Source organism: Nerophis lumbriciformis, linkage group LG10, assembly GCF_033978685.3.
Source record: "Nerophis lumbriciformis linkage group LG10, RoL_Nlum_v2.1, whole genome shotgun sequence".
Classification (NCBI taxonomy): domain Eukaryota; kingdom Metazoa; phylum Chordata; class Actinopteri; order Syngnathiformes; family Syngnathidae; genus Nerophis; species Nerophis lumbriciformis.
The window spans coordinates 652155-679309 of NC_084557.2; the positions used below are offsets into that span (position 1 = coordinate 652155).

Below are 27155 nucleotides of genomic sequence, written 5' to 3' on the forward strand. Positions count from 1 at the left end.
AGACTCACATTTTTGCAGCAGATTCTTAAAAACACGAGAGTGCTGTCATATAGATGATCTTTGACTAGCTTTTTCGCAAAAAAACCCTCCTCTGTAACTTTGACAAACTACATGTCTACTGTCGAGGACACTGGTTGTCCGGATATTGAGCAAAATTTTTTTTTTTTTTTCCTACCAGGAAAAGTGCACTTGTTATTAGTGAGAATATACTTATTTTAAGGTATTTTTGGGTTCATTGAGGTTAGCTAAATTTACTTGTTTTGGAAAGTCTTGACAAGCCACATTTTCTTGTTCTATTGGCAGATAATTTTGCTTAGTTCAAATAAAATACCCCTCATTTTTGTATTTTTTTTTTCTTGTTTTTGAACACTGACTTTTTGCAGTGCACCTTTTTTCTAAACCGTATAAAGTAATCATTTCTTATGTCAAGCTTGAAATAAAAAATCATGACTTTAACACAATTGTGTCTCATAATTAAAACGGATGGCAAATGGACAATGCTGTTTTATTTTCAATGAAACAATAGAAAATACGTACTTGTATAGTAGTACAGTTGTTATTAGTGAGCATATACTTATTTTAAGGTATTTTTGGGTTCATTGAGGTTAGCTAAATTTACTTGTTTGGAAAGTCTTGACAAGCCAAATTTTCTTGTTCTATTGGCAGATAGTTTTGCTTAGTTCAAGTAAAATACCCCTCATTTTTGTATTTTTGTCTTGTTTTTGAACACTGACTTTTTTTGCAGTGCAGTAGAGATGCGCGGATAGGCAATTATTTCATCCGCAACCGCATCACAAAAGTCGTCACCCATCCGCCATCCACCCGAACTAACATTTTATCAAAACCGCACCCGCCCGCACCCACCCGTTGTTATATATCTAATATAGACGATGCAAGGCATTAGTGAGGTTATAAAGCTTTTGCCTGTTAAAGAAAGGAGACTGACCCAATGCAGCAGAGACATTCAATGCGTGCCACGCTGTCACGGCCCAGACGCACACCAGTGCGCAATCATCTGGGAGCCGCGCTGAGCGCACCTCCAAGCGCGCTCGCGCAGGCAGCTGCGTTCTATCTTGTTTTAACATCCTGTGGCACTCTTCTGGGATCACGGCGGACGAAACTGCTCATGCTCAGGGTGTTTGTGGAGGTTCGGGGTTTTGCACAAATGTGATGCACCATGTTAGATGTCCCGGTTTTGTGACTGTCGTAGACATAAACAGTGTCGCAGTTCTTGCAAATCACGTAGCCAGCATTACTATCATCCTGATTTACAACCTCATAAAAACGAGTCCACGCTGAACTTTTCTGGCCTTTTTTTCCCCTGGTCTTTAGTATTCCCTTTTTTAGTTTGTCGCGTACCACGTTTGCTGCCGGCGTTGCCATCTTTTTTTTTTTTTCTTCTTCTGTTGTGGCATATGCTGCAGGTGCCTGCTCGTTTTTCGTATGTGGGTAACAACATTTAACTATGTATATATATTTACCAATTGGTTTAACTGCCACCCGCCTGAATCTATTTAAAATCTAATTTTTTTTTATTTCAACCGCCCGACCCGCGGTTGTGTCCGCAAACCGCGCATCTCTACAGTGCAGACTCGTTTCCTCACTTGCCTTCGTCTGTGATTCCAGACCCAGATTATATATAAATGGATCGAGCCCAAGGTCTGCCTTGAGAACGTGACCGGAGCAATTACGCTGCCCCCCGGTGGCCAGCGTAAGCCCTGCCCTCCTTGCAACCCCGGTTTCTATAACAACGAAACAGCCATCTGCTCACCCTGCCCACCTGGGACCTTCTCAGATGGGATGAAAGGTACGGCGCGCTCTCCGGTTCTTTATCCTCTCTTTATAATCCACCCATGACGGTCTTCTCACTCCTCAGCGTGTCAGCGATGCCCGGCGGGTACGGAGCCCACTTTGGGTTACGAGTACAAATGGTGGAACGTTCTGCCGGCGAACATGAAGACTTCCTGTTTCAACGTGGGCAACGCTAAATGTGACAACATGAATGGTGAGTGTTTGTGGCAGGAAGACAATTCTTGACTTTTATCTTTGTGGTAGTCAGGACTCAAATTTAGATCTCAGAAGTGGCATGGTTTGAAGGATTGGATGCATATTTTGGATTATTAACATACCTGCCAACTACTCCGGTTTTCCCGTAATTAGTACGGTTTTCATCAACCTATTCTGGGTTACGGTTGCAGTGATTAAAAAATACGGTTTTTCATTAATTAAATTTTTTTTTTTTTTTTTAAAGTTTTATTCACGAAATCGCGTAACAACAATGACAATCGACACTGCTTCCCGTAACTTCCTATTGAGCCATTCCGAATGCCATGCGTGAGGCTATTTATAGTAAGGCTGCAGCTAACGATTATTTTTCTATCGATTAATCTATAGATTATTTTTTCGATTAATCGGTTAATCTATAGATTATTTTTTTCGATTAATCTATAGATTATTTTTCCTTTTACCGATTTTTTTTTTTTTATTTAAAATGAAGATGAAAAAATAAATGTAGGCCAGTTTTTTCAAAAGGCATGGCTTTTATTTACCAAAAAAAAAAAGTATGGCCACTCAGTCAACATTGACAACAACATGACAAAATATTCTGTAGCAATGTAAACATTTAAAACTTTTAACATTTAACAAAATTAAAAGTAGCTTATTTGCTTTTTAATGTGCAAATATAAAAGTAAACATTCAGTGCAAATCTTTATATTCTGGAATAGTATAAGCATTTCAAAAGTAAAAGTATTGCTTATTTTGCTTTAAAATGTGCAAAAATAAAGATAAACATCCAATACAAAAAAGTGCAAAACGAAAATAATCTGTAACAATGTAAACATTTCAACAAAAGTAAAAGTATTGCTTATTTGCTAAAATGTGCAAAAATAAAAATAAACATCCAATACAAAAAAGTGCAAAACAAAATATTCTGTAACAGTGTAAACATTTCAACAAAAGTAAAAGTATTGCTTATTTTGCTTAATAACACAACAATGATAATATGATTAAAGTGAAAGTTAATTGTTGGTTTGTACATAGTATATGTAACCGTTAATGTTGTAAAAGGTATTTGTACAACTAATTAACGTTAGCGTTTGTGACACGTCTTGTGCCGTGGGGTTCTTTCAGGACCGACAGACTGAACGCCAGACGGCTTTGCCAGGTTTACAATCTTTTAATTTTACACAAAGTCTTTTCTCTTCCAACTCTTTTCTCTTTCTTTCCTCGCTTTTCAGCTCCTCTTCCTCGCTCGCTCGTTGTCCTCTGTCTCTGTCTCTCCTCCTCTCTCGCTCCACGTCAGCTTCACTCTGACTCCTTCCAGTCTCTCTTCCTTCTCTCTCTGCTGCTCCCCTTTTCTTCAGCGAGAGGAGATTGGATGATCGTGCCCAGGTGCGCGGATCGCGCACCTGGGCACGATTGCGGCGTCGCTCCCGGCGCGCCCCACCTCGCCGCTCGCTCGCCGGCCCCGCCTCTCCACAGCGTTAAAGAGGAGCGAGTCTTTGTAAACACTGAACAGGCACGCCAAACGCACCTCTCAGAGCGAAACGGTGCTTTAGTTTATGAATTTACAACGCAGATACAAATGACACATTCATGTTTTTGTGTAATGATGACAACGTATACTCACGCGGACGATTGACTAGTTGATGGTGATGGCAAGAACGCTGTCGGTTTTCTTTTCAAATGTTCGTTCATAGCCGTTGTGCTGCTATGATAGGCCATTTCCGCTCGACACAGTGTGCATACAACAACATTATTAGGCCGTTTATTGAAATACTCCCACACTTTTGATGACTTTTGGCGTGCTTTTTTCCCCTCGCTCGCACCGTCTGCTTTGCGATCCGCCATGACAGTAGTGTGACGTAAATATGCGACGCATCGACGCACAAAAATGGCGTCGACGTATTTACGTAACCGATGACGTCGACTACGTCGACGTGTCGTTTCAGCCTTAATTTATAGCACCGCTGCCAAGCACGAGGCACCAGTTGCCATTGTTTCCAAACGAGCGAACGATCATGGAATCAGCCGGAGAAAAATCGCAAACGAGTCTTAAACCGAAAAGAAAACTGCAGTCATTCCGTGAAGAATATTCTAAAGCCTATCCGGGAATAATTATCCGTTCCAAAAAGGGTGAAAACTACGCGAATTGCACCTTGTGCAGACAAGATTTTTCGATCGGACACGGAGGAATTAGCGATGTAAAAGACCACGTTGGGACAAAAAAACACAAGTCTAATGCCGATGACCAGGAAGATGATGATGACAGCTTCAGGAAGCCAATGTCATAGTATGACCCACTTAAAGGAGCAGCTCAAGAAAGCGAAGAGGTGCACCATGGACAATAACAAAGCTGTGTCACAATGATTGACTGTGATGTGACCATGGAAGATGTGATGTGCTGCATTTACAACTGTCTTGATTGCTAAAATTCATTTTCATTAATTCTTCTTCAATTCTTTTGAAAGGCTTACAGAAAACTGCAATTGATTGTAGTTCCATGCTAATGATGCTATTGAATTACATTTTAATGAAGTAAACTTATCATAAAGTTACCATATCATTTTTGCAGTATGATCAATCTGATAGAATAAATGTGGATTTTAGCCACAAAAAGGTAATGACACCAATGTTATCTATTGGAATTGTTTAGTACTGTTATACTGTTAAAAGTGTTTATACTATTTATGCTTTCAAGTCCAAGTTGAAGAAATCTTGTTAAATGTTGACAGCATAACTACCAAAATACAGAAGTATGTCCTTAATATTTTTGCAGTGCTATTTCTGTTGAAAAGTTCAAATGATTACATTAGAGATGTGATGTGCCACTTTTCAAGTGTCTGATGGCTTCAATTCATTTTCATTAATTTTTCATATTTTGAATTCTTTTGAAAGGCTTACAAAAAAACTACATTTGAATTGTAATTCCATGCTATTGACAGGACTATTAATTTTAATGAAGTTAGCTTACCATGTTTACAGTATGATAATTGTGATAGAAATGTGAATTTTAGGCACAGAATATTTTTTACAATTGAACAAGGCAGTAGATTATACAAGCTTGGACAGAAAGTTAATAATGACACCAATTGTTTTTTTAATGGAATTGTTTAGTACTGTTTTACCATTTGTTTACTGTAAAAAGTGTTTATACTGTTTATACTTTCAATGAACAAATTGAAGTCTTGTGAAAGGTTGACAGGATAACTGGCATTAACTGTCAAAATAATTTCAAACTATTGAAGTTAGCTTACAGAATAAACATGTCAATCAACCCATATGATTTTTGCTGTAATATTTTTGTTTTGAAAAGTCACTGTGACTGATAGAAAAGTGATGGTTTTAGCAACATTTTAACCTGTCTGAATGCTAATAATCATTTTGCGCCGGGGGGCGAAGCTGAACCCCCCACCAGGACTTTGTCCTGGACCTACCGGGGCCTGCGGCCCCTGGACCCTGGCTACTAGGTTTTTCTGATTTCAAAAGTTGGCAGGTATGTATTAAGAATACATAATTAATTGTTTATTTTTAGCACAAAGTAAACAAAGGGAGCGAGATAAAGCCAATCAATGAGCTTGTGGGGAGGCGCAAGGAACTGACTTTAGTCCGAACGGAGGTTGTCCGCCTGGCACAAGTGTTAGACTCATCTCCATTGAATAGCGTTGCATTATTATTATTATTATTATTATTATTATTAGAGATGTCCGATAATGGCTTCTTTGCCGTGTCTGGTGTGCCGTGGGAAATCATGCAACTTCACCTAATTGGTCCAAAAAATATTTTTTTGCAAATCAAAAATTATAATAATGTGCCGTTGTCTAGTGCAGTGTTTTTCAACCTTTTCTGGTATGTAACGCTTAAACCAAAAATGAACAAAAGGCATGTCCTGCTAGGAAAAAGGCACTGAAGCATAAGGGATGGCTATGCAAAACAAAAGTAAAACTGAACTGGCTACAAAGTAAACAAAAACAGAATGCTGGACGACAGCAAAAACTTACAGCGTGTGGACAACGTACGCACAACTTAAATAGTCTTGATTGCGAAAACAGAGCAGGTGCGGGGCAATGGCACTCAAAGGAAGGTGTGACGCTGCTACAGGAGAACACCAACAAAACAGGACGGGTCACCAAATTAACAGCGCAAGACAGGAAACAACAACAAACTCAAAATAAGGCATGACAACCTGGTGGAGTTTCATTTTTTTTAACCTTTTCTGCTGGTGGTGTGCCTCTGTATTTTCTTAAATGAAAAAAATGTGCTTTGGCTCAAAAAAGGTTGAAAAACACAGCTATTGTATCCTCCTACGGTGTGTAGTAAGCGTGCTTGTAAGTACTCCGTGATTGTGCGCTGCCGAACATGCTCCTCTGCTCGTAAAAATCAGCAATGTCACGACGTGACGATGCGCCGTCATGCCGGTACTTTTCAAACAGATTATAGCACCGTTTTTGATTCATTAGTACCGGGATACTATACTAGTACTGGTATACCGTACAACCCTAGTGTGTACCAATGATTCCAATCAAAAAACGGCAATTTAATTGAAACAAATGTTTTTTTTTAGGTTGGGAAGTGGCCCGCGATCATATCCAGAGCGGAGCGGGAAGCTCGGATAACGATTACCTCATCCTCAGCATCCACGTTCCTGGATTCAAGTGAACACCTTTCATCACTAGTTGTCTTGTGGTTTTTTTTTTCCTGTTTCTGATGGTCTCTCTTATTGTTGCCTTCCACCAGGCTCCCGACATCAATGTCAAGCCATTCCACAACAGAGTTCGGCCGCATTACCTTTGAGTTTGAGACGTCGTGCAGCACAGACTGTGAATTCTACTTCATGATGGTGAGGGATGCTCCTTTTTGGTATAGTGACATATATTACACCTGCGCATCTTATCTCCTTTCTTGTGAACTTCTAGATATCTGGCTAAATCCTCTGTTATACAAGTGAGAACTTCTAGATATATGGCTAAATCCTCTGTTATACAAGTGAGAACTTCTAGATATCTGGATAAATCCTCTGTTATACAAGTGAGAACTTCTAGATATATGGCTAAATCCTCTGTTATACAAGTGAGAACTTCTAGATATCTGGCTAAATCCTCTGTTATATAAGTGAGAACTTCTAGATATATGGCTAAATCCTCTGTTATACAAGTGAGAACTTCTAAATATCTGGCTAAATCCTCTGTTATACAAGTGAGAACTTCTAGATATCTGGATAAATCCTCTGTTATACAAGTGAGAACTTCTAGATATCTGGCTAAATCCTCTGTTATACAAGTGAGAACTTCTAGATATACGGCTAAATCCTCTGTTATACAAGTGAGAACTTCTAGATATACGGCTAAATCCTCTGTTATACAAGTGAGAAATTCTAGATATCTGGATAAATCCTCTGTTATACAAGTGAGAACTTCTAGATATATGGCTAAATCCTCTGTTATACAAGTGAGAACTTCTAGATATATGGCTAAATCCTCTGTTATACAAGTGAGAAATTCTAGATTTATGGCTAAATCCTCTGTTATACAAGTGAGAAATTCTAGATATCTGGATAAATCCTCTGTTATACAAGTGAGAACTTCTAGATACATGGCTAAATCCTCTGTTATACTAGTGAGAACTTCTAGATATCTGGCTAAATCCTCTGTTATATAAGTGAGAGCTTCTAAATATATGGCTAAATCCTCTGTTATACAAGTGAGAACTTCTAGATATACGGCTAAATCCTCTGTTATACAAGTGAGAACTTCTAGATATCTGGCTAAATCCTCTGTTATACAAGTGAGAAATTCTAGATATACGGCTAAATCCTCTGTTATACAAGTGAGAACTTCTAGATATCTGGATAAATCCTCTGTTATACAAGTGAGAACTTCTAGATATACGGCTAAATCCTCTGTTATACAAGTGAGAACTTCTAGATATATGGCTAAATCCTCTGTTATACAAGTGAGAAATTCTAGATTTATGGCTAAATCCTCTGTTATACAAGTGAGAACTTCTAGATATCTGGCTAAATCCTCTGTTATATAAGTGAGAACTTCTAGATATATGGCTAAATCCTCTGTTATACAAGTGAGAACTTCTAAATATCTGGCTAAATCCTCTGTTATACAAGTGAGAACTTCTAGATATCTGGATAAATCCTCTGTTATACAAGTGAGAACTTCTAGATATATGGCTAAATCCTCTGTTATACAAGTGAGAACTTCTAGATATCTGGATAAATCCTCTGTAATACAAGTGAGAACTTCTAGATATCTGGCTAAATCCTCTGTTATACAAGTGAGAACTTCTAGATATACGGCTAAATCCTCTGTTATACAAGTGATAACTTCTAGATATCTGGATAAATCCTCTGTTATACAAGTGAGAACTTCTAAATATCTGGCTAAATCCTCTGTTATACAAGTGAGAACTTCTAGATATCTGGATAAATCCTCTGTTATACAAGTGAGAACTTCTAGATATACGGCTAAATCCACTGTTATACAAGTGAGAAATTCTAGATATCTGGCTAAATCCTCTGTTATACAAGTGAGAACTTCTAGATATATGGCTAAATCCTCTGTTATACAAGTGAGAACTTCTAGATATCTGGCTAAATCCTCTGTTATATAAGTGAGAACTTCTAGATATATGGCTAAATCCTCTGTTATACAAGTGAGAACTTCTAAATATCTGGCTAAATCCTCTGTTATACAAGTGAGAACTTCTAGATATCTGGATAAATCCTCTGTTATACAAGTGAGAACTTCTAGATATATGGCTAAATCCTCTGTTATACAAGTGAGAACTTCTAGATATCTGGATAAATCCTCTGTAATACAAGTGAGAACTTCTAGATATCTGGCTAAATCCTCTGTTATACAAGTGAGAACTTCTAGATATATGGCTAAATCCTCTGTTATACAAGTGAGAACTTCTAGATATACGGCTAAATCCTCTGTTATACAAGTGAGAAATTCTAGATATCTGGATAAATCCTCTGTTATACAAGTGAGAACTTCTAGATATATGGCTAAATCCTCTGTTATACAAGTGAGAACTTCTAGATATATGGCTAAATCCTCTGTTATACAAGTGAGAAATTCTAGATTTATGGCTAAATCCTCTGTTATACAAGTGAGAAATTCTAGATATCTGGATAAATCCTCTGTTATACAAGTGAGAACTTCTAGATACATGGCTAAATCCTCTGTTATACTAGTGAGAACTTCTAGATATCTGGCTAAATCCTCTGTTATACAAGTGAGAACTTCTAGATATATGGCTAAATCCTCTGTTATACAAGTGAGAGCTTCTAGATATACGGCTAAATCCTCTGTTATACAAGTGAGAACTTCTAGATATCTGGCTAAATCCTCTGTTATACAAGTGAGAAATTCTAGATATACGGCTAAATCCTCTGTTATACTAGTGAGAACTTCTAGATATCTGGCTAAATCCTCTGTTATACAAGTGAGAACTTCTAGATATCTGGCTAAATCCTCTGTTATACAAGTGAGAACTTCTAGATATACGGCTAAATCCTCTGTTATACAAGTGAGAACTTCTAGATACATGGCTAAATCCTCTGTTATACTAGTGAGAACTTCTAGATATCTGGCTAAATCCTCTGTTATACAAGTGAGAACTTCTAGATATCTGGCTAAATCCTCTGTTATACAAGTGAGAACTTCTAGATATACGGCTAAATCCTCTGTTATACAAGTGAGAACTTCTAGATATCTGGCTAAATCCTCTGTTATACAAGTGAGAAATTCTAGATATACGGCTAAATCCTCTGTTATACAAGTGAGAACTTCTAGATATCTGGCTAAATCCTCTGTTATACAAGTGAGAACTTCTAGATACATGGCTAAATCCTCTGTTATACTAGTGAGAACTTCTAGATATCTGGCTAAATCCTCTGTTATACAAGTGAGAACTTCTAGATATATGGCTAAATCCTCTGTTATACAAGTGAGAACTTCTAGATATCTGGCTAAATCCTCTGTTATATAAGTGAGAACTTCTAGATATATGGCTAAATCCTCTGTTATACAAGTGAGAACTTCTAGATATCTGGATAAATCCTCTGTTATACAAGTGAGAACTTCTAGATATATGGCTAAATCCTCTGTTATACAAGTGAGAACTTCTAGATATCTGGCTAAATCCTCTGTTATACAAGTGAGAACTTCTAGATATATGGCTAAATCCTCTGTTATACAAGTGAGAACTTCTAGATATACGGCTAAATCCTCTGTTATACAAGTGAGAAATTCTAGATATCTGGATAAATCCTCTGTTATACAAGTGAGAACTTCTAGATATATGGCTAAATCCTCTGTTATACAAGTGAGAACTTCTAGATATCTGGCTAAATCCTCTGTTATATAAGTGAGAACTTCTAGATATATGGCTAAATCCTCTGTTATACAAGTGAGAACTTCTAAATATCTGGCTAAATCCTCTGTTATACAAGTGAGAACTTCTAGATATCTGGATAAATCCTCTGTTATACAAGTGAGAACTTCTAGATATATGGCTAAATCCTCTGTTATACAAGTGAGAACTTCTAGATATCTGGATAAATCCTCTGTAATACAAGTGAGAACTTCTAGATATCTGGCTAAATCCTCTGTTATACAAGTGAGAACTTCTAGATATACGGCTAAATCCTCTGTTATACAAGTGATAACTTCTAGATATCTGGATAAATCCTCTGTTATACAAGTGAGAACTTCTAAATATCTGGCTAAATCCTCTGTTATACAAGTGAGAACTTCTAGATATCTGGATAAATCCTCTGTTATACAAGTGAGAACTTCTAGATATACGGCTAAATCCACTGTTATACAAGTGAGAAATTCTAGATATATGGCTAAATCCTCTGTTATACAAGTGAGAACTTCTAGATATATGGCTAAATCCTCTGTTATACAAGTGAGAACTTCTAGATATCTGGCTAAATCCTCTGTTATATAAATGAGAACTTCTAGATATATGGCTAAATCCTCTGTTATACAAGTGAGAACTTCTAAATATCTGGCTAAATCCTCTGTTATACAAGTGAGAACTTCTAGATATCTGGATAAATCCTCTGTTATACAAGTGAGAACTTCTAGATATATGGCTAAATCCTCTGTTATACAAGTGAGAACTTCTAGATATCTGGATAAATCCTCTGTAATACAAGTGAGAACTTCTAGATATCTGGCTAAATCCTCTGTTATACAAGTGAGAACTTCTAGATATACGGCTAAATCCTCTGTTATACAAGTGAGAAATTCTAGATATCTGGATAAATCCTCTGTTATACAAGTGAGAACTTCTAGATATATGGCTAAATCCTCTGTTATACAAGTGAGAACTTCTAGATATATGGCTAAATCCTCTGTTATACAAGTGAGAAATTCTAGATTTATGGCTAAATCCTCTGTTATACAAGTGAGAAATTCTAGATATCTGGATAAATCCTCTGTTATACAAGTGAGAACTTCTAGATACATGGCTAAATCCTCTGTTATACTAGTGAGAACTTCTAGATATCTGGCTAAATCCTCTGTTATACAAGTGAGAACTTCTAGATATATGGCTAAATCCTCTGTTATACAAGTGAGAGCTTCTAGATATACGGCTAAATCCTCTGTTATACAAGTGAGAACTTCTAGATATCTGGCTAAATCCTCTGTTATACAAGTGAGAAATTCTAGATATACGGCTAAATCCTCTGTTATACTAGTGAGAACTTCTAGATATCTGGCTAAATCCTCTGTTATACAAGTGAGAACTTCTAGATATCTGGCTAAATCCTCTGTTATACAAGTGAGAACTTCTAGATATACGGCTAAATCCTCTGTTATACAAGTGAGAACTTCTAGATACATGGCTAAATCCTCTGTTATACTAGTGAGAACTTCTAGATATCTGGCTAAATCCTCTGTTATACAAGTGAGAACTTCTAGATATCTGGCTAAATCCTCTGTTATACAAGTGAGAACTTCTAGATATACGGCTAAATCCTCTGTTATACAAGTGAGAACTTCTAGATATCTGGCTAAATCCTCTGTTATACAAGTGAGAAATTCTAGATATACGGCTAAATCCTCTGTTATACAAGTGAGAACTTCTAGATATCTGGCTAAATCCTCTGTTATACAAGTGAGAACTTCTAGATACATGGCTAAATCCTCTGTTATACTAGTGAGAACTTCTAGATATCTGGCTAAATCCTCTGTTATACAAGTGAGAACTTCTAGATATATGGCTAAATCCTCTGTTATACAAGTGAGAACTTCTAGATATCTGGCTAAATCCTCTGTTATATAAGTGAGAACTTCTAGATATATGGCTAAATCCTCTGTTATACAAGTGAGAACTTCTAAATATCTGGCTAAATCCTCTGTTATACAAGTGAGAACTTCTAGATATCTGGATAAATCCTCTGTTATACAAGTGAGAACTTCTAGATATATGGCTAAATCCTCTGTTATACAAGTGAGAACTTCTAGATATCTGGCTAAATCCTCTGTTATACAAGTGAGAACTTCTAGATATATGGCTAAATCCTCTGTTATACAAGTGAGAACTTCTAGATATACGGCTAAATCCTCTGTTATACAAGTGAGAAATTCTAGATATCTGGATAAATCCTCTCTGTTATACAAGTGAGAACTTCTAGATATATGGCTAAATCCTCTGTTATACAAGTGAGAACTTCTAGATATATGGCTAAATCCTCTGTTATACAAGTGAGAACTTCTAGATATATGGCTAAATCCTCTGTTATACAAGTGAGAACTTCTAGATATATGGCTAAATCCTCTGTTATACAAGTGAGAACTTCTAGATATCTGGCTAAATCCTCTGTTATACAAGTGAGAACTTCTAGATATCTGACTAAATCCTCTGTTATACAAGTGAGAACTTCTAGATATCTGACTAAATCCTCTGTTATACAAGTGAGAACTTCTAGATATCTGACTAAATCCTCTGTTATACAAGTGAGAACTTCTAGATATCTGACTAAAACCTCTTATACAAGTGAGAGGCATGATTTATGATCTAGAATGACTTTAACCAGCTGAGATGCAGCAGCAGGACACTGGCCAGCTCACAGTATGTCAATAAAGCAGCATTAGCTAGTTAGCTCTCTGTGATCAATGCGCTGCTAAAAATGAATTTGCCTGGTTTATCGTTCATAATAACAATATCGCTAATATTTGGTTAATATTCAGGTCATGACATGTAAATAGAGTATTGTGGGCGGGTTTTGGTTGGTTATTTAGAGGGCTTTTGACATTATTTTTGGAATTGGCAGCGTAAATCCCTGACGGACATCTTTCGTTGTAAATATTGTCCTTTCTTGTGAAGGATGTGAACCGGAGGAGCACCACGGTGGTGGAGTCGTGGGAGCGGAGTAAAACCCGACAGACTTACACGCACGTCATGACAAAGAATGCCTCAGTTTCCTACACGTGGGCTTTCCAGAGGACCAATCAGCCGTCAGACGTAAGTCCAGGAATTGACTTGAAAACTTTGCACACAAGAAAACCGTCCCTCTATGAGCTCTATTCTCCTGTTGGCACTTGTTTTAAGTGCTTGAAGTTCCGCACTTTTCTCCTCTTCGTATTCTCACAAAAGTGCTTCAGTCGTGAATGAAGGCGGGCTCATTACTAATGAGGCGGACTTTGCCTTTTTGTCTTGGTTGTGTGGAAACTGTTTTACGAACACTTGTCAATGTCATTCAAATCCACGAAAAGGATACAAGTAAAAAAGGCTGCATCAGGCTTGAAAGTTTGATATAGATAGACCAGACCGTTAAACTTTTCAATCTGGCCCGCCGGACATTCCCAAATATTTTTTTTAGATTTTTAAGATGTGCCATTATGATGTGCAGTGATGTTTTTAAAATGACCGTAGGTCAGCAATCAATCAATCAATGTTTACTTATATAGCCCTAAATCACGAGTGTCTCAAAGGGCTGCACAAGCCACAACGACATCCTCGGTTCAGATCCCACATCAGGGTAAGGAAAAACTCAACCCAATGGGACAATGACAAACCTTGGAGTGGACCGCAGATGTGGGGACCTCCCCTGGGCGACCGGTGCAATGGACGTCGAGTGGATCTAGCATACTATTGTGATAGTCCAGTCCATAGTGGATCTAACATAATAGTGAGAGTCCAGTCCATAGTGGATCTAACATAATAGGGAGAGTCCAGTCCATAGTGGATCTAACATAATAGGGAGAGTCCAGTCCATAGTGGATCTAACATAATAGTGAGAGTCCAGTCCATAGTGGATCTAACATAATAGTGAGAGTCCAGTCCATAGTGGATCTAACATAATAGTGAGAGTCCAGTCCATAGTGGATCTAACATAATATTGTGAGAGTCCAGTCCACAGTGGATCTAACATAATATTGTGAGAGTCCAGTCCATAGTGGATCTAACATAATAGTGAGAGTCCAGTCCATAGTGGATCTAACATAATAGTGTGAGAGTCCAGTCCACAGTGGATCTAACATAATAGTGAGAGTCCAGTCCATAGTGGATCCAACATAATAGTGAGAGTCCAGTCCATAGTGGATCTAACATAATAGTGAGAGTCCAGTCCATAGTGGATCTAACATAATAGTGAGAGTCCAGTCCATAGTGAATCTAACATAATAGTGAGAGTCCAGTCCATAGTGGATCTAACATAATAGTGTGAGAGTCCAGTCCACAGTGGATCTAACATAATAGTGAGAGTCCAGTCCATAGTGGATCCAACATAATAGTGAGAGTCCAGTCCATAGTGGATCTAACATAATAGTGAGAGTCCAGTCCATAGTGGATCTAACATAATAGTGAGAGTCCAGTCCATAGTGGATCTAACATAATAGTGAGAGTCCAGTCCATAGTGGATCTAACATAATAGTGAGAGTCCAGTCCATAGTGGATCTAACATAATAGTGAGAGTCCAGTCCATAGTGGGGCCAGCAGGAGACGGATCAGCAGCGCAGAGATGTCCCCAACTGATGCACAGCTAGCGCTTCATCCGTGGCCACCAAACCTGTGCCCCCCCCCCTCCACGAAGGAGAGGGGGGCAGAGCAGAAAAGAAACGGCAGATCAACTGGTCTTAAAGGGGGTCTATTTAAAGGCTAGAGTATACAAATTAATTTAAAGATTGGACTTAAATGCTTCTATTCAGGTAGCATCTCTAACTGTGACGTTTTGGTGCATTTACTGAGGAATTTGTGAAACTGAAACATTACCAAAATAAAAGTCATTGTAAGTTAATAAAACCAACACAGACACTTGTGAACATGTTAGCATATTGGCTAATGCTAACGACGCTCGCTTGATTACATTAAAATAGCGTGTACAGATATGCATGAAAACACTGACATCACACATGGGACGGTTTAATAAGTATAAACAGTTGTAGTTATATTGCAAAACTTACGAATGTTGCTTGGAGTAAAGAATGAAGAATCCATACGAGTAGAAAAAACTACCAGCAGTGGTAAAGTTTAGATCCATGAAGGAAAGAAGAAAGTGAATGAATGTTTATAACTGAATACATTTACATATGTATACAAATTTGTTTTCTTTTTTTAATAATTTTTTTTTAATGAATTAACGTTTATGACTACCCTTTTCCAAAACACCAATATAAAATGTGAGATACAACAGGATAATGCATACTAGAGATGCGCGGTTTGCGGACACAACCGCGGAGTCCGCGGATTATCCGCGGATCGGGCGGTTGAAATAAAAAAAAATTAGATTTTAAATAGATTCAGGCGGGTGGCAGTTAAACCAATTGGTAAATATATATACATAGTTAAATGTTGTTACCCACATACGAAAAACGAGCAGGCACCTGCAGCATATGCCACAACAGAAGAAGAAAAAAAAAAAGAGATGGACACTTTTACGGAGCGGAGAAGGGACGCCTCGCCGGGGTCCGGGACCGAGGCCCCTTCCCCCGAGAGGGCCCCACCGGGGGCCGTAGCTGAGGCGATCCGCGAGAAGGGCCCGACGCACGTCCAGGGTCACCACCGCGCCCACCGCACCGACACCCCGCCTCGTCCGCCTTCGCCGCGGCCGGCGTCACGCGCAGCAGGTAAGCAGCTTACCTGCCCGCCACCCCCGTGGCCGGGGGCTCGTAACAGGGGTCACTCCGCGCGCTCCGCCCGCGCAGCTCACCTGCCCGCCAGCCCTGTTGCCGGGGGCACGTAACAGGGGTCACTCCGCGCGCTAGAGATGCGCGGATAGGCAATTATTTCATCCGCAACCGCATCAGAAAGTCGTCAACCATCCGCAATCCACCCGATCTAACATTTGATCAGAACCGCATCCGCCCGCACCCGCCAGTTGTTATATATCTAATATAGACGATGCAAGGCATTAGTGAGGTTATAAAGCTTTTGCCTGTTAAAGAAAGGAGACTGATCCAATGCAGCACAGACATTCGCGTGCCACGCTGTCACGACCCAGACGCACACCAGTGCGCAATCATGGGAGCCGCGCTGAGCGCACCTCCAAGCACGTCTCGCTGCCGGCGACGGCCGGGTATGGGCCCGACGCTCCAGCGCCATCCATTTTCAGGGCTCGTTGATTCGGCAGGTGGGTTGTTACACACTCCTTAGCGGGTTCCAACTTCCATGGCCACCGTCCTGCTGTCTATATCAACCAGGGTGAGCCCCACCCCTTTCGTGAGCGCACTGCGCGCGGAGTGACCCCTGTTACGCGCCCCCGGCAACAGGGGTGGCGGGCAGGTAAGCTGCGCGGGCGGAGCGCGCGGAGTGACCCCTGTTACGAGCCCCCGGCCACGGGGGTGGCGGGCAGGTAAGCTGCTTACCTGCTGCGCGTGACGCCGGCCGCGGCGAAGGCGGATGAGGCGGGGTGTCGGTGCGGTGGGCGCGGTGGTGACCCTGGACGTGCGTCGGGCCCTTCTCGCGGATCGCCTCAGCTACGGCTCCCGGTGGGGCCCTCTCGGGGGAAGGGGCCTCAGTCCCGGACCCCGTAGAGGCGTCGGGGGCCTTCTCCGCTCCGTAAAAGTGTCCATCTCTTTTTTTTTTTTCTTCTGTTGTGGCATATGCTGCAGGTGCCTGCTCGTTTTTCGTATGTGGGTAACAACATTTAACTATGTATATATATTTACCAATTGGTTTAACTGCCACCCGCCTGAATCTATTTAAAATCAAATTTTTTTACATTTAAATCGCCCGACCCGACCCGACCCGACCCGCTGATAAAATCTAATTTTTTTTAAATTTCATCCGCCCGATCCGCGGATAATCCGCGGACTCCGCGGTTGTGCCCGCAAACCGCGCATCTCTACCGCGCGCAGTGCGCTCACGAAAGGGGTGGGGCTCACCCTGGTTGATATAGACAGCAGGACGGTGGCCATGGAAGTTGGAACCCGCTAAGGAGTGTGTAACAACCCACCTGCCGAATCAACTAGCCCTGAAAATGGATGGCGCTGGAGCGTCGGGCCCATATACCCGGCCGTCGCCGGCAGCGAGACGCGCTTGGAGGGGCGCTCAGCGCGGCTCCCATATGATTGCGCACTGGTGTGCGTCTGGGCCGTGACAGACGCGAATGTCTGTGCTGCATTGGATCAGTCTCCTTTCTTTAACAGGCAAAAGCTTTATAACCTCACTAATGCCTTGCATCGTCTATATTAGATATATAACAACGGGCGGGTGCGGGCAGATGCGGTTCTGATTAAATGTTAGATCGGGTGGATGGCGGATGGTTGACGACTTTCTGATGCGGTTGCGGATGAAATAATTGCCTATCCGCGCATCTCTAATGCATACGTTTAACATTTGTTTTCAAAACGCTTACACAAAAGTGGGACCCCAAAAATGTACCGTGGGACCCTATTTTTATGACTTGATGAGGTCCCTGGGACCCCATTTTGAAAATTCCTAGCCCCAACACTGCTGTCAACAGAGGAGAAAAAATGCTTTATTTAAATAAATATATTATTTGTAAAGCAAGTTCGAGTATCATTGGCAAATTTTCACCTTGGCACGCATATGTGTCCTCTTTTTGGGATTTCACAATATGGTCAGCCTATGTTTATTATGAATTAGAATGCATAAAAAAAAGAAAGACATGTCTTACGTAGGATTGTATATAATAGGCACAATTCCCCAAAAAGCACAGTTCCACTGGGAGAACAGGGCCTGATACGAAGAGTTCTGTGTTCCCCAGGGTCGTCGCTACGTCAACGATGTAGCGCGCATCTACTCCATCACCGTCAGCAACGCAGTGGACGGCGTGTCCTCCGAGTGTCGGGCCTGCGCCGTCAGCACCCAGCCGTCCGGCTCCGCCTGTGTGCCGTGTCCGGCGGGTCACTACATAGACCCGCGCAGCAGCCAGTGTACGGAGTGTCCCCCCAACACCTACCTCGTCTCTCAGGCCAAGCCGGGCCCCCAAGCCTGCAGGCCTTGTGGACCAAGCAGCCAGAGCAGCAAGGTCAGTTTGCTTTTGTTATCAACATCCTATGACGTAATGACAGTGAAAGTCTCCCTATGGTGGGTTCTCCTGGTGCCGACAGATCTTCTGGGAGCCCAGTGGTCAGGTTTGAACAAGTCTTTATTGCACGTACACACGCCCCCTGCTTTCCAGCACTCTTCGCCCTCATGACTTTTCAGTCTGCTCGTGTCTCGTTCCGGCTGCTGCTAATAAGGGCCACAGGTGATTAGATAACAAACCCCAGCTGGGCAATCTACTCACCTGTTGCTGACTTCGAGGCTGGTCCTCGCACACCCCGCTCCGCGTCAGGCCCGCAGGCCACGCCCCCCTCCACAGACACATTCAGGGTCAAGGTCATAATCAGAGATTTTAGTACTTCAGTTGAAATTTGTTATGGAAAAAAAGTTGACTTTATAAAAAGTGAAAACTGCCTTTGGGGTCGTCCTTCTGCACAGAATAGATAAGTCAGGGTGTGAGACAAATGAACAGAGGTGGGTAGAGTAGCCAGAAATTGTACTCAAGTAAGAGTACTGTTACTTTAGAGATTTATTACTCAAGTAAAAGTAAGGAGTAGTCACCCAAATATTTACTTGAGTAAAAGTAAAAAGTATGTTGTGAAAAAACTACTCAAGTACTGAGTAACTGATGAGTAACATACACACACACACATATATATATATATATATATATATATATATATATATATATATATATATATATATATATATATATATACACATATACATAATGTATATATACATATACATATACATAATGTGTATATATATATATGTATATATATATATATATATATATATATATATATATACACATATATATATATATATATATACATACATTGATATATACAGTATATAATTTATATTTATTTATTTTGCCGTTTTTGTTTACATGTTAAAGGTGTTTTAATGAATATACATGCATGTTTAACACATATAGATTCCTTTCTTTCATGAAGACAAGAATATAAGTTGGTGTATTACCTGATTCTGATGACTTGCATTGATTGTAATCAGACAGTAGTGATGATAACGTCCTCGTTTTCAAATGGAGGAGAAAAAAAGTTCCTCCTTTCTTTCTAATACCACATGAAAGTGTTTGGTTTTTGGCATCTTATTTGTCCAGCTTCCATATTCCTTTTTATACACTTTACAAGAAATACATTGGCGGCAAACTCCGTAGCTTGCTAGCTTGTTTGCGCTGGCTTTCGGAGACTCTTATTTTGAAAGCGCAGGCGCGATGGAGCGGCACTTTTATTGTGAAGACAGGAACTGTGCAGTCAGTCTTTAGGCTTTTGACGGGATGTACGGTTGAAATAAAAAAAGGGTCTTTTTTCCTTCACACTTTTGATTGATTGATTGGAACTTGTATTAGTAGATTGCACAGTACAGTACATATTCCGTACAATTGACCACTAAATGGTAACACCCCAATAAGTTTTTCAACTTGTTTAAGTCAGGTCATGTGACCACCTGGCTCTGTTTGATTGGTCCAACGTCACCAGTGACTGCATCTGATTGGTGGAACGGAGTGAAACGTCACCAGTAACGCAGGCACTTTGAAGGTCTGTCTGACAGACCAAAACAAACAAAGCGTGCATTAACAGATCGATAAAAATTAGTAGCGAGTAGCGAGCTGAATGTAGATAAAAGTAGCGGAGTAAAAGTAGCGTTTCTTCTCTATAAATATACTCAAGTAAAAGTATGTTGCATTAAAACTACTCTTAGAAGTACAATTTATCCCAAAAGTTACTCAAGTAGATGTAACGGAGTAAATGTAGCGCGTTACTACCCACCTCTGCAAATGAATAGAACTGTACAATTTAATAATATTAGGGGTGTAACGGTACATGTATTTGTATTGAACCGTTTCGGTACGGGGTTCGGTTCGGAGGTGTACCGAACGAGTTTCCACACGGACATATTAAGTAGCGTAACGCACGTTGTGTAAACAATGCACACTGAGGCACAACACACGGCATGCTAGCAACGACCGGGCTAGGATAGACTGACCATACGTCCTCTTTTCACCGGACATGTCCTCTTTTGCGGAGCTGTCAGGGCGGAGTTTCTTAAATGCCTCAAATGTCCGGCATTTTGAGTTAGGGTTGCGTGTATTTTCAATGTACGTTCAGGGTTAAGAAGGGGTTAAAAACAAAACAAACAGCAGCATTGGTGAGGGAGGGGCAGAGACAGAGAGAGAGAGAGAGTTATGATAAACGCGCATGCGTCGCCAGGCTCTGCTTTTTATCCATAGATTTATCACATTTAATGTTTTATTATCTATAGCAGGGGTGTCAAAAGTGTGCCCCGGAGGCCATTTGCGGCCCACAGCTAATGTTTTAAAGGCCCACGGCACATTCTAATAATACTATTAAAATAAACAAAAGTGAAATAAAAAAGCTTAAAGGTTAAATGTAATTTAGAAAAAGTTGCAATGTTGACTAATAAAAGAAAGCTGTTTTTTTTTCTTTCAAACTGTCATTGCTCAAAACATAATATTGAATCAAAATCAATGTTATAATGAATTATTGACCTATCCAAGGTTCCCATTACTTCACATCAAATATTCCACTAAGAAAAATATTTTTGGTGGAAGATTTTGCAAATTTGGTGAATAAATAACCAAAAAAATGTATATTTTGTTGTTTTCTTACTGTACCGAAAATGAACCGAACCGTGACCTCTAAACCGAGGTACATACCGAACCGAAATTTTTGTGTACCGTTACACCCCTAAATAATAGACACATATTGTGCAAGTACATCTGTCCACTCGCACACAAACATAATGGACACTGTGTGTCTTTTACCATGAATGCTGTAAGTCTTTGCTGTCGTCCAGCATTCTGTTTTTGTTTACTTTGTAGCCAGTTCAGTTTTAGTTTCGTTCTTCATAGCCTTCCCTAAGCTTCAATGCCTTTTCTTAGGGGCACTCACTTTTTGTTTATTTTTGGTTTAAGCATTAGATACCTTTTTACCTGCAAACCATCGTCGTCACATACTGATATAGAAGAGTATTACACGGTTACTCTGCCGAGCTCTAGACAGCACCGACACTCAACAACGGCACATTTGCGGATTATAACTACTGGTTTGCAAAAAATATTTTTTACCCAATTAGGTGAAATGACATAGTCTCCCACGGCACACCAGACTGTATCTCTCGGTACACAGCGGTTGAAAAGCACTGGTGTACAGTACAGTAGTCCTCATGTAGCATCTGTTTGACCTTTTAACATACATGTCTGTCCCTTCACATACACACAGGGCCTGATTTACTAAGATCCAAATACCTCGCGCTAAACAGCGTGTGCAAAAAATAAAATAGCGTGTACTAGGGATCAATCAGTGTTGGGTTAGTTACTGAAAACCAGTAACTAGTTACAGTTACTAGTTACTTTATTTCAAAAGTAACTCAGTTACTAACTCAGTTACTTACACCAAAAAGTAATGCGTTACTGTGAAAAGTAACTATTTAGTTACTTATTTTTTCCCCTTTTTTTTTAAGGCTCCCATTAATGCCATTTTAGCCTTCATTTCAGTACTGTTATTGCACTGGAGAATAATACAATGTGTTGATCAACTTGACATGCATTTGCATCACTGAACTCTGCTAAGCAATGTGCTCTACATCAACACACAAAGACAAAGATATGTTTCAAAGGGCCAATTTATTTCAGGCCAGAACAAATTGACAAAACTATTTTAAATAGCTGCAACATAATGGCACTTTAACTTTAACTTTAAGTAGATATAATCTTTGGTCCAAGACACAACTTACATTTAACTAAAATGTTATTTTCTTTGTGCTCGACAAAAGAAAAGTATTGAGAATATCTCCATGTTAAAAAAAACTTGACTTCTGGCTTTGCCATGATGTCTTGTTAGTTGTTATGAGAGTAGCGTATGTGTGTGTGTGGCCCTTTAAGATATGACAGCGTGTGAGGTGAGTGACGTCAGTGAGTGAGTGGGCGAGAGAGGTGAGCGAGCGGCGACAGTGAGTGGGTGCAGGTGCTCTATCTTGGTGGATGGCTGCGTCCAATAAAGTCACAAAGTTGCAACAAACCGCCCGTCTTGTCATTCACCCTCAGCTGTAAAGACCCACTGCCGGGTAAAGTGAAGGTTGTTAGCCCCGAAGACGTACATAGGCCCTGGAGGAACATCTCCCTTGCGCTCCTCAACTGCGGTATGGTAGTCTCCCCCGACCCCACCCACACAAAGCACGCCTTTTCTTTTCCACCGCAGCGCTGCAATAAAAAACACTCAGATCTTCTGTTTCTATCCGATACTACATGAAAAATAACGTAAAATAACGCAGTAACGCATCATGTTGTAACGGTAACTGAGTTACTGAATATAGAAAATAACGCGTTAGATTACTAGTTACCGCCGAAACTAACGGCGTTACAGTAACGCGTTAGTAACGCGTTACTCCCAACACTGCTAGGGATGTACGGTATACCGGTACTAGTATAGAATCGCAGTACTAATGAAAAAAAAACGGTACTATACTCTGTTTGAAAAGTACCAGTTCCCCATTTTTTTTTATTTTTTTTTAACTGGCTTGTCTTGACATTGCTGGTTTTACGTGCAGAGGAGCATGTTCGGCAGCGCACACACACAGAGTACTTACAAGCAGACACAGTGTGTAGACAGAAAAGGGAGAATGGACGCATTTTGGTGTGAAAAGTAAAGATAAAGGTGAAGTTATAACACTGAAACACCCTCAGGAAGAGCTGCTTTAAGACATGGCTAGCTAGCTAGCGGCTAACATCCATCCGCAGTCGGCAGTGTTTTGTATACTTCTAAATCACTAATCCTCGCCTCCATGGTGACAAATAAAGTACGTGTTTTACAAGTAACATTATCACTGGAGGACGAGGAATAGCTAAACATGCTTCACTACACAGCGTAGGAGGATACAATAGCTCACCTGCGTCGGAATGTAAACGAATGCCATGGGTGGATCTACACCTGACATCCACTGTAATGATACCAAGTACAAAAGCGTATCTAGTCGATACTACTATGATTACATCGATATTTTTTATTGTCACAAAATCTTTTTTTTGTTTTAAAAAAATCACATTACGTTTATAAAGTCAGTAAATATGTCCCTGGACACATGAGACCTTTGAATATGACCAATGTATGATCCTGTAACTACTTGGTATCAGATCGATACCTAAATGTGTGGTATCATCCAAAACTAATGTCAAGTATCAAAGAAGAGAAGAATAAGTGATTATTACATTTTAACAGAAGTGTAGATAGAACATGTTGAAACAGAAAATAAGCAGATATTAACAGTAAATGAACAAGTGGATTCATAATCAATTTTTACAGTTTGTCCTTCATAATGTGTACAAAATAATAGGTGTATAAATGACACAATATGTTACTGCATACGACTAATTAGGAGTCTTTGTTTGTTTACTTACTACTAAAAGACAAGTTGTCTAGTATGTTCACTATTTTATTTAAGGACTAAATGACAATAATAAACATATGTTTCATGTACACTAAGATTTTTTTGGTAAAATAAAGCCAATAATGACATTTTTTGTGGTGCCCTTTATTTAGAAAAGTATCGAAATACATTTTGGTACCGGTACCAAAATCATGGTATAGGCACAAGTCTAATTGCTGTATTTCTTTTCCAGGACCACCGTTTGTGTTACAGCGACTGTCACTTCACGCACACCGACGGCAACCTCACTCTGACCTTTGACTTCAGCTCCCTGGGCTCAGTGGGGACGCTGATGAACGGGCCGAGCTTCACCTCCAAAGGAACCAAGTACTTCCACCAATTCAACATCAGCCTGTGCGGAGGACAGGTGAGGAGGAAAAGGCACAGCACACACTGCAAAAACTGAAATCTAAGTAAGATGAAATATGTCAAATAAGGGTGATATTTGCTTATTTTCTGTCTGATAAGATCATTCTTCTCACTAAGCAGATTTTATGTTAGAGTGTTTTACTTGTTTTAAGTGTTTTGCTCCTAAATGATCTCAGTAAGATATTACAGCTTGTTGCTGAGATTTGATGACCTATATTGAGTAAAACATGCTTGAAACTAGAATATCAAGTGTTGCAAAGCTGTGTCATCAACACTCACAAGTAGGGATGTCCCGATCCAGGTTTTTGCACTTCCAATCCGATACCGACCGATACCGATACTGACCGATACTGGCCTATCCGAGCATGTATTAAAGTTTAAAGTTATTTAGCCTACTTAGTTGTCAGAATCATGTTGAAAAGGGTTTTAGTACTCTTGATAACAACTAGCCAGCTGAATTAGGGGAGTTTGAATAATACACAATGGTTGGTAACAAGAAACTGACCTGTTTATTCAAGGATAAACACAAAATAGACAAAATTATACATGACAAACAGAAATGGCATCATTGAACTAGGGCTGGGCGATATGGCCTTTTTTTAATATTGCGATATTTTAAGGCCATATTGCGATACACAATATATATCTCGATATTTTGCCTTAGCCTTGAATGAACACTTGATGCATATAATCACAGCAGTATGATGATTCTATGTGTTTTGATTGATTGATTGAGACTTTTATTAGTCGGTTGCACAGTGAAGTACATATTCCGTACAATTGACCACTAAATGGTAACACCCCAATAAGTTTTTCAACTTGTTCAAGTCGGGGTCCACTTAAATTGTTTCATGATACAGATATATACTATCAGATATATACTATCATCATAATACAGTCATCACACAAGATAATCACATTGAATTATTTACATTATTTATAATCCAGGGTGTGGAGGGGGGCGCCTGATGTAAGTGTCAAAAAGACAGCCAAAAGAGTTTGATATGAGAATAAATCTAAAGTTAAAATATAGGGTAGAAATGCACCCATTTGCAGGAAATGTAGTCTTGATTTTCAACATTTTCTTTCAAGGCTTGCATGTCTACATTAAAACATTCTGCTTCATACTGCATTAATATATGCTACTTTTAAACTTTCATGCAGAGAAGGAAATCACAACTAAAAAAAATCACTATTTTTTTCATACGATGTTGATGTGGAAATGTTTGCCTCGGCATTTTGATGGTGTGGACGTGTGGCACCGAATGGAGATAAGCGTCTCGACAGACGTCACAATATTTGAACAATGATGACGAAAACTGTTGTCTCTGTCGTGTCCGTGTGTCGAAAATTGTTATGCGCTTATTTTTTTATTTGATTTTGTGCGTGGCATAGATTTGCCGTGCGCAGAGGACGCTTGAGCAGGCGCGCACCTTAGCGGCTGCGCTAGCATCACAGCTAACGTTAGCCATGCTGCTACCTCGCTCTCTGCTGGGAGAGGGCGTATACGTATGTGACGTGTGTAAGAAGGTGCGCTTGCTGTCTGTGAGAGGGAGACACAGGAAAGAGTGAGAAGAGCCTGTCGTGTAATGCCAGCAGCTAAAAGCAACTGCGTGAGAATTGTGGATGTGTTGAAGGTGTGCTGAAAAATGCGGAACGGAAATTAGGGAGCAGCAGAAAAGTGGAATGTATTATTTAAATAGGTGCTTTGGAAAACACGAACCGGAGTTTTTTTTAAAACTGGATCTGGATCAGCATTTTCCCATTCCTTGCCGATACACAATTTTTGGCAAATATCGGCAGCCGATCCGATCCAAATATCGGATCGGGACATCCCTACACTGGTTGTCCGGATATTGAGCAAAAATTTCTTTTTTTTTTTCCTACCAGGAAAAGTGCACTTGTTATTAGTGAGAATATACTTATTTTAAGGTATTTTTGACTTCTTTGAGATAAGCTAATTTTACTTGTTTTGGAAAGTCTTGACAAGCCAAATGTTCTTGTTCTATTGGCAGATCATTTTGCTTAGTTCAAATAAAATACCCCTCATTTTTCTATTTTTTTTTTCTTGTTTTTGAACACTGACTTTTTGCAGTGCACCTTTTTTCTAAAGCGTATAAATCTTAATGCACCTCTCCTTTAAGGATCAGTTGGCCTTATGCAAAGACAACGTGACCGACCTCCCCACCAGTGACTCTCAGAGCGAAGGAGCCAACACCGTCAAGACCTTCATCTGCCAATCAACTGTAATCCCAGCGAGTGGAAGAGGCTTCAACACGGCGCTCACCTCGCAGTCCATTAACCTGGCCGACACCTTTCTGGGTGAGCAGCACTGCTGTGTCACCATGCAGCTGTGAATGTTGACCATGCATTTAAACACCCGGTCGCCGTTCAACAGGCGCAACGGTTGAAAACACTCATGAGAGTATTCGGGCAAGACCTGAGCTGTACCCTCGGATCTCCAAGAATGTCCCAGATGTCAACTTCTTCTTTCGGTAAACTCATTTCTCTTCTAGACTGAAAGTTTATCAATAGCAATATTGTGTTTTTATTATTTTATAGTGGCCTTGTGGTCAGAGTGGGTAGGTTGTGAGTTCAAACCCCGGCCGAGTCATACCAAAGACTATAAAAATGGGAGCCATTACCTCCCCGCTTGGCACTCAGCATCATGGGTTCGAACTGGGGGTTAAATCAACAAAATTATTATTTTAGGGTAAGATACAAAAAGTTTGCAGTGCAGATTTGACTGTACAGGTAAAAGCCAGTAAATTAGAATATTTTTGAAAAACTTGATTTATTTCAGTAATTGCATTCAAAAGGTG

General features: G+C 39.9%; 1 protein-coding gene across 1 annotated transcript in view; it reads left to right on the top strand.

The window, feature by feature from the left end:
* Nucleotides 1–27155, top strand: part of LOC133612763 (endosome/lysosome-associated apoptosis and autophagy regulator family member 2-like) — an 81694-nt gene that overhangs the window by 36703 nt on the left and 17836 nt on the right. The window contains exons 9-17 of the mRNA XM_072913887.1: nucleotides 1627–1807; nucleotides 1877–2005; nucleotides 6566–6656; nucleotides 6739–6841; nucleotides 13366–13503; nucleotides 18209–18472; nucleotides 24158–24331; nucleotides 26478–26655; nucleotides 26732–26828. Of these exons, the coding sequence (XP_072769988.1) occupies nucleotides 1627–1807; nucleotides 1877–2005; nucleotides 6566–6656; nucleotides 6739–6841; nucleotides 13366–13503; nucleotides 18209–18472; nucleotides 24158–24331; nucleotides 26478–26655; nucleotides 26732–26828 (1355 nt within the window). The remainder of the gene's footprint in view (nucleotides 1–1626; nucleotides 1808–1876; nucleotides 2006–6565; nucleotides 6657–6738; nucleotides 6842–13365; nucleotides 13504–18208; nucleotides 18473–24157; nucleotides 24332–26477; nucleotides 26656–26731; nucleotides 26829–27155) is intronic.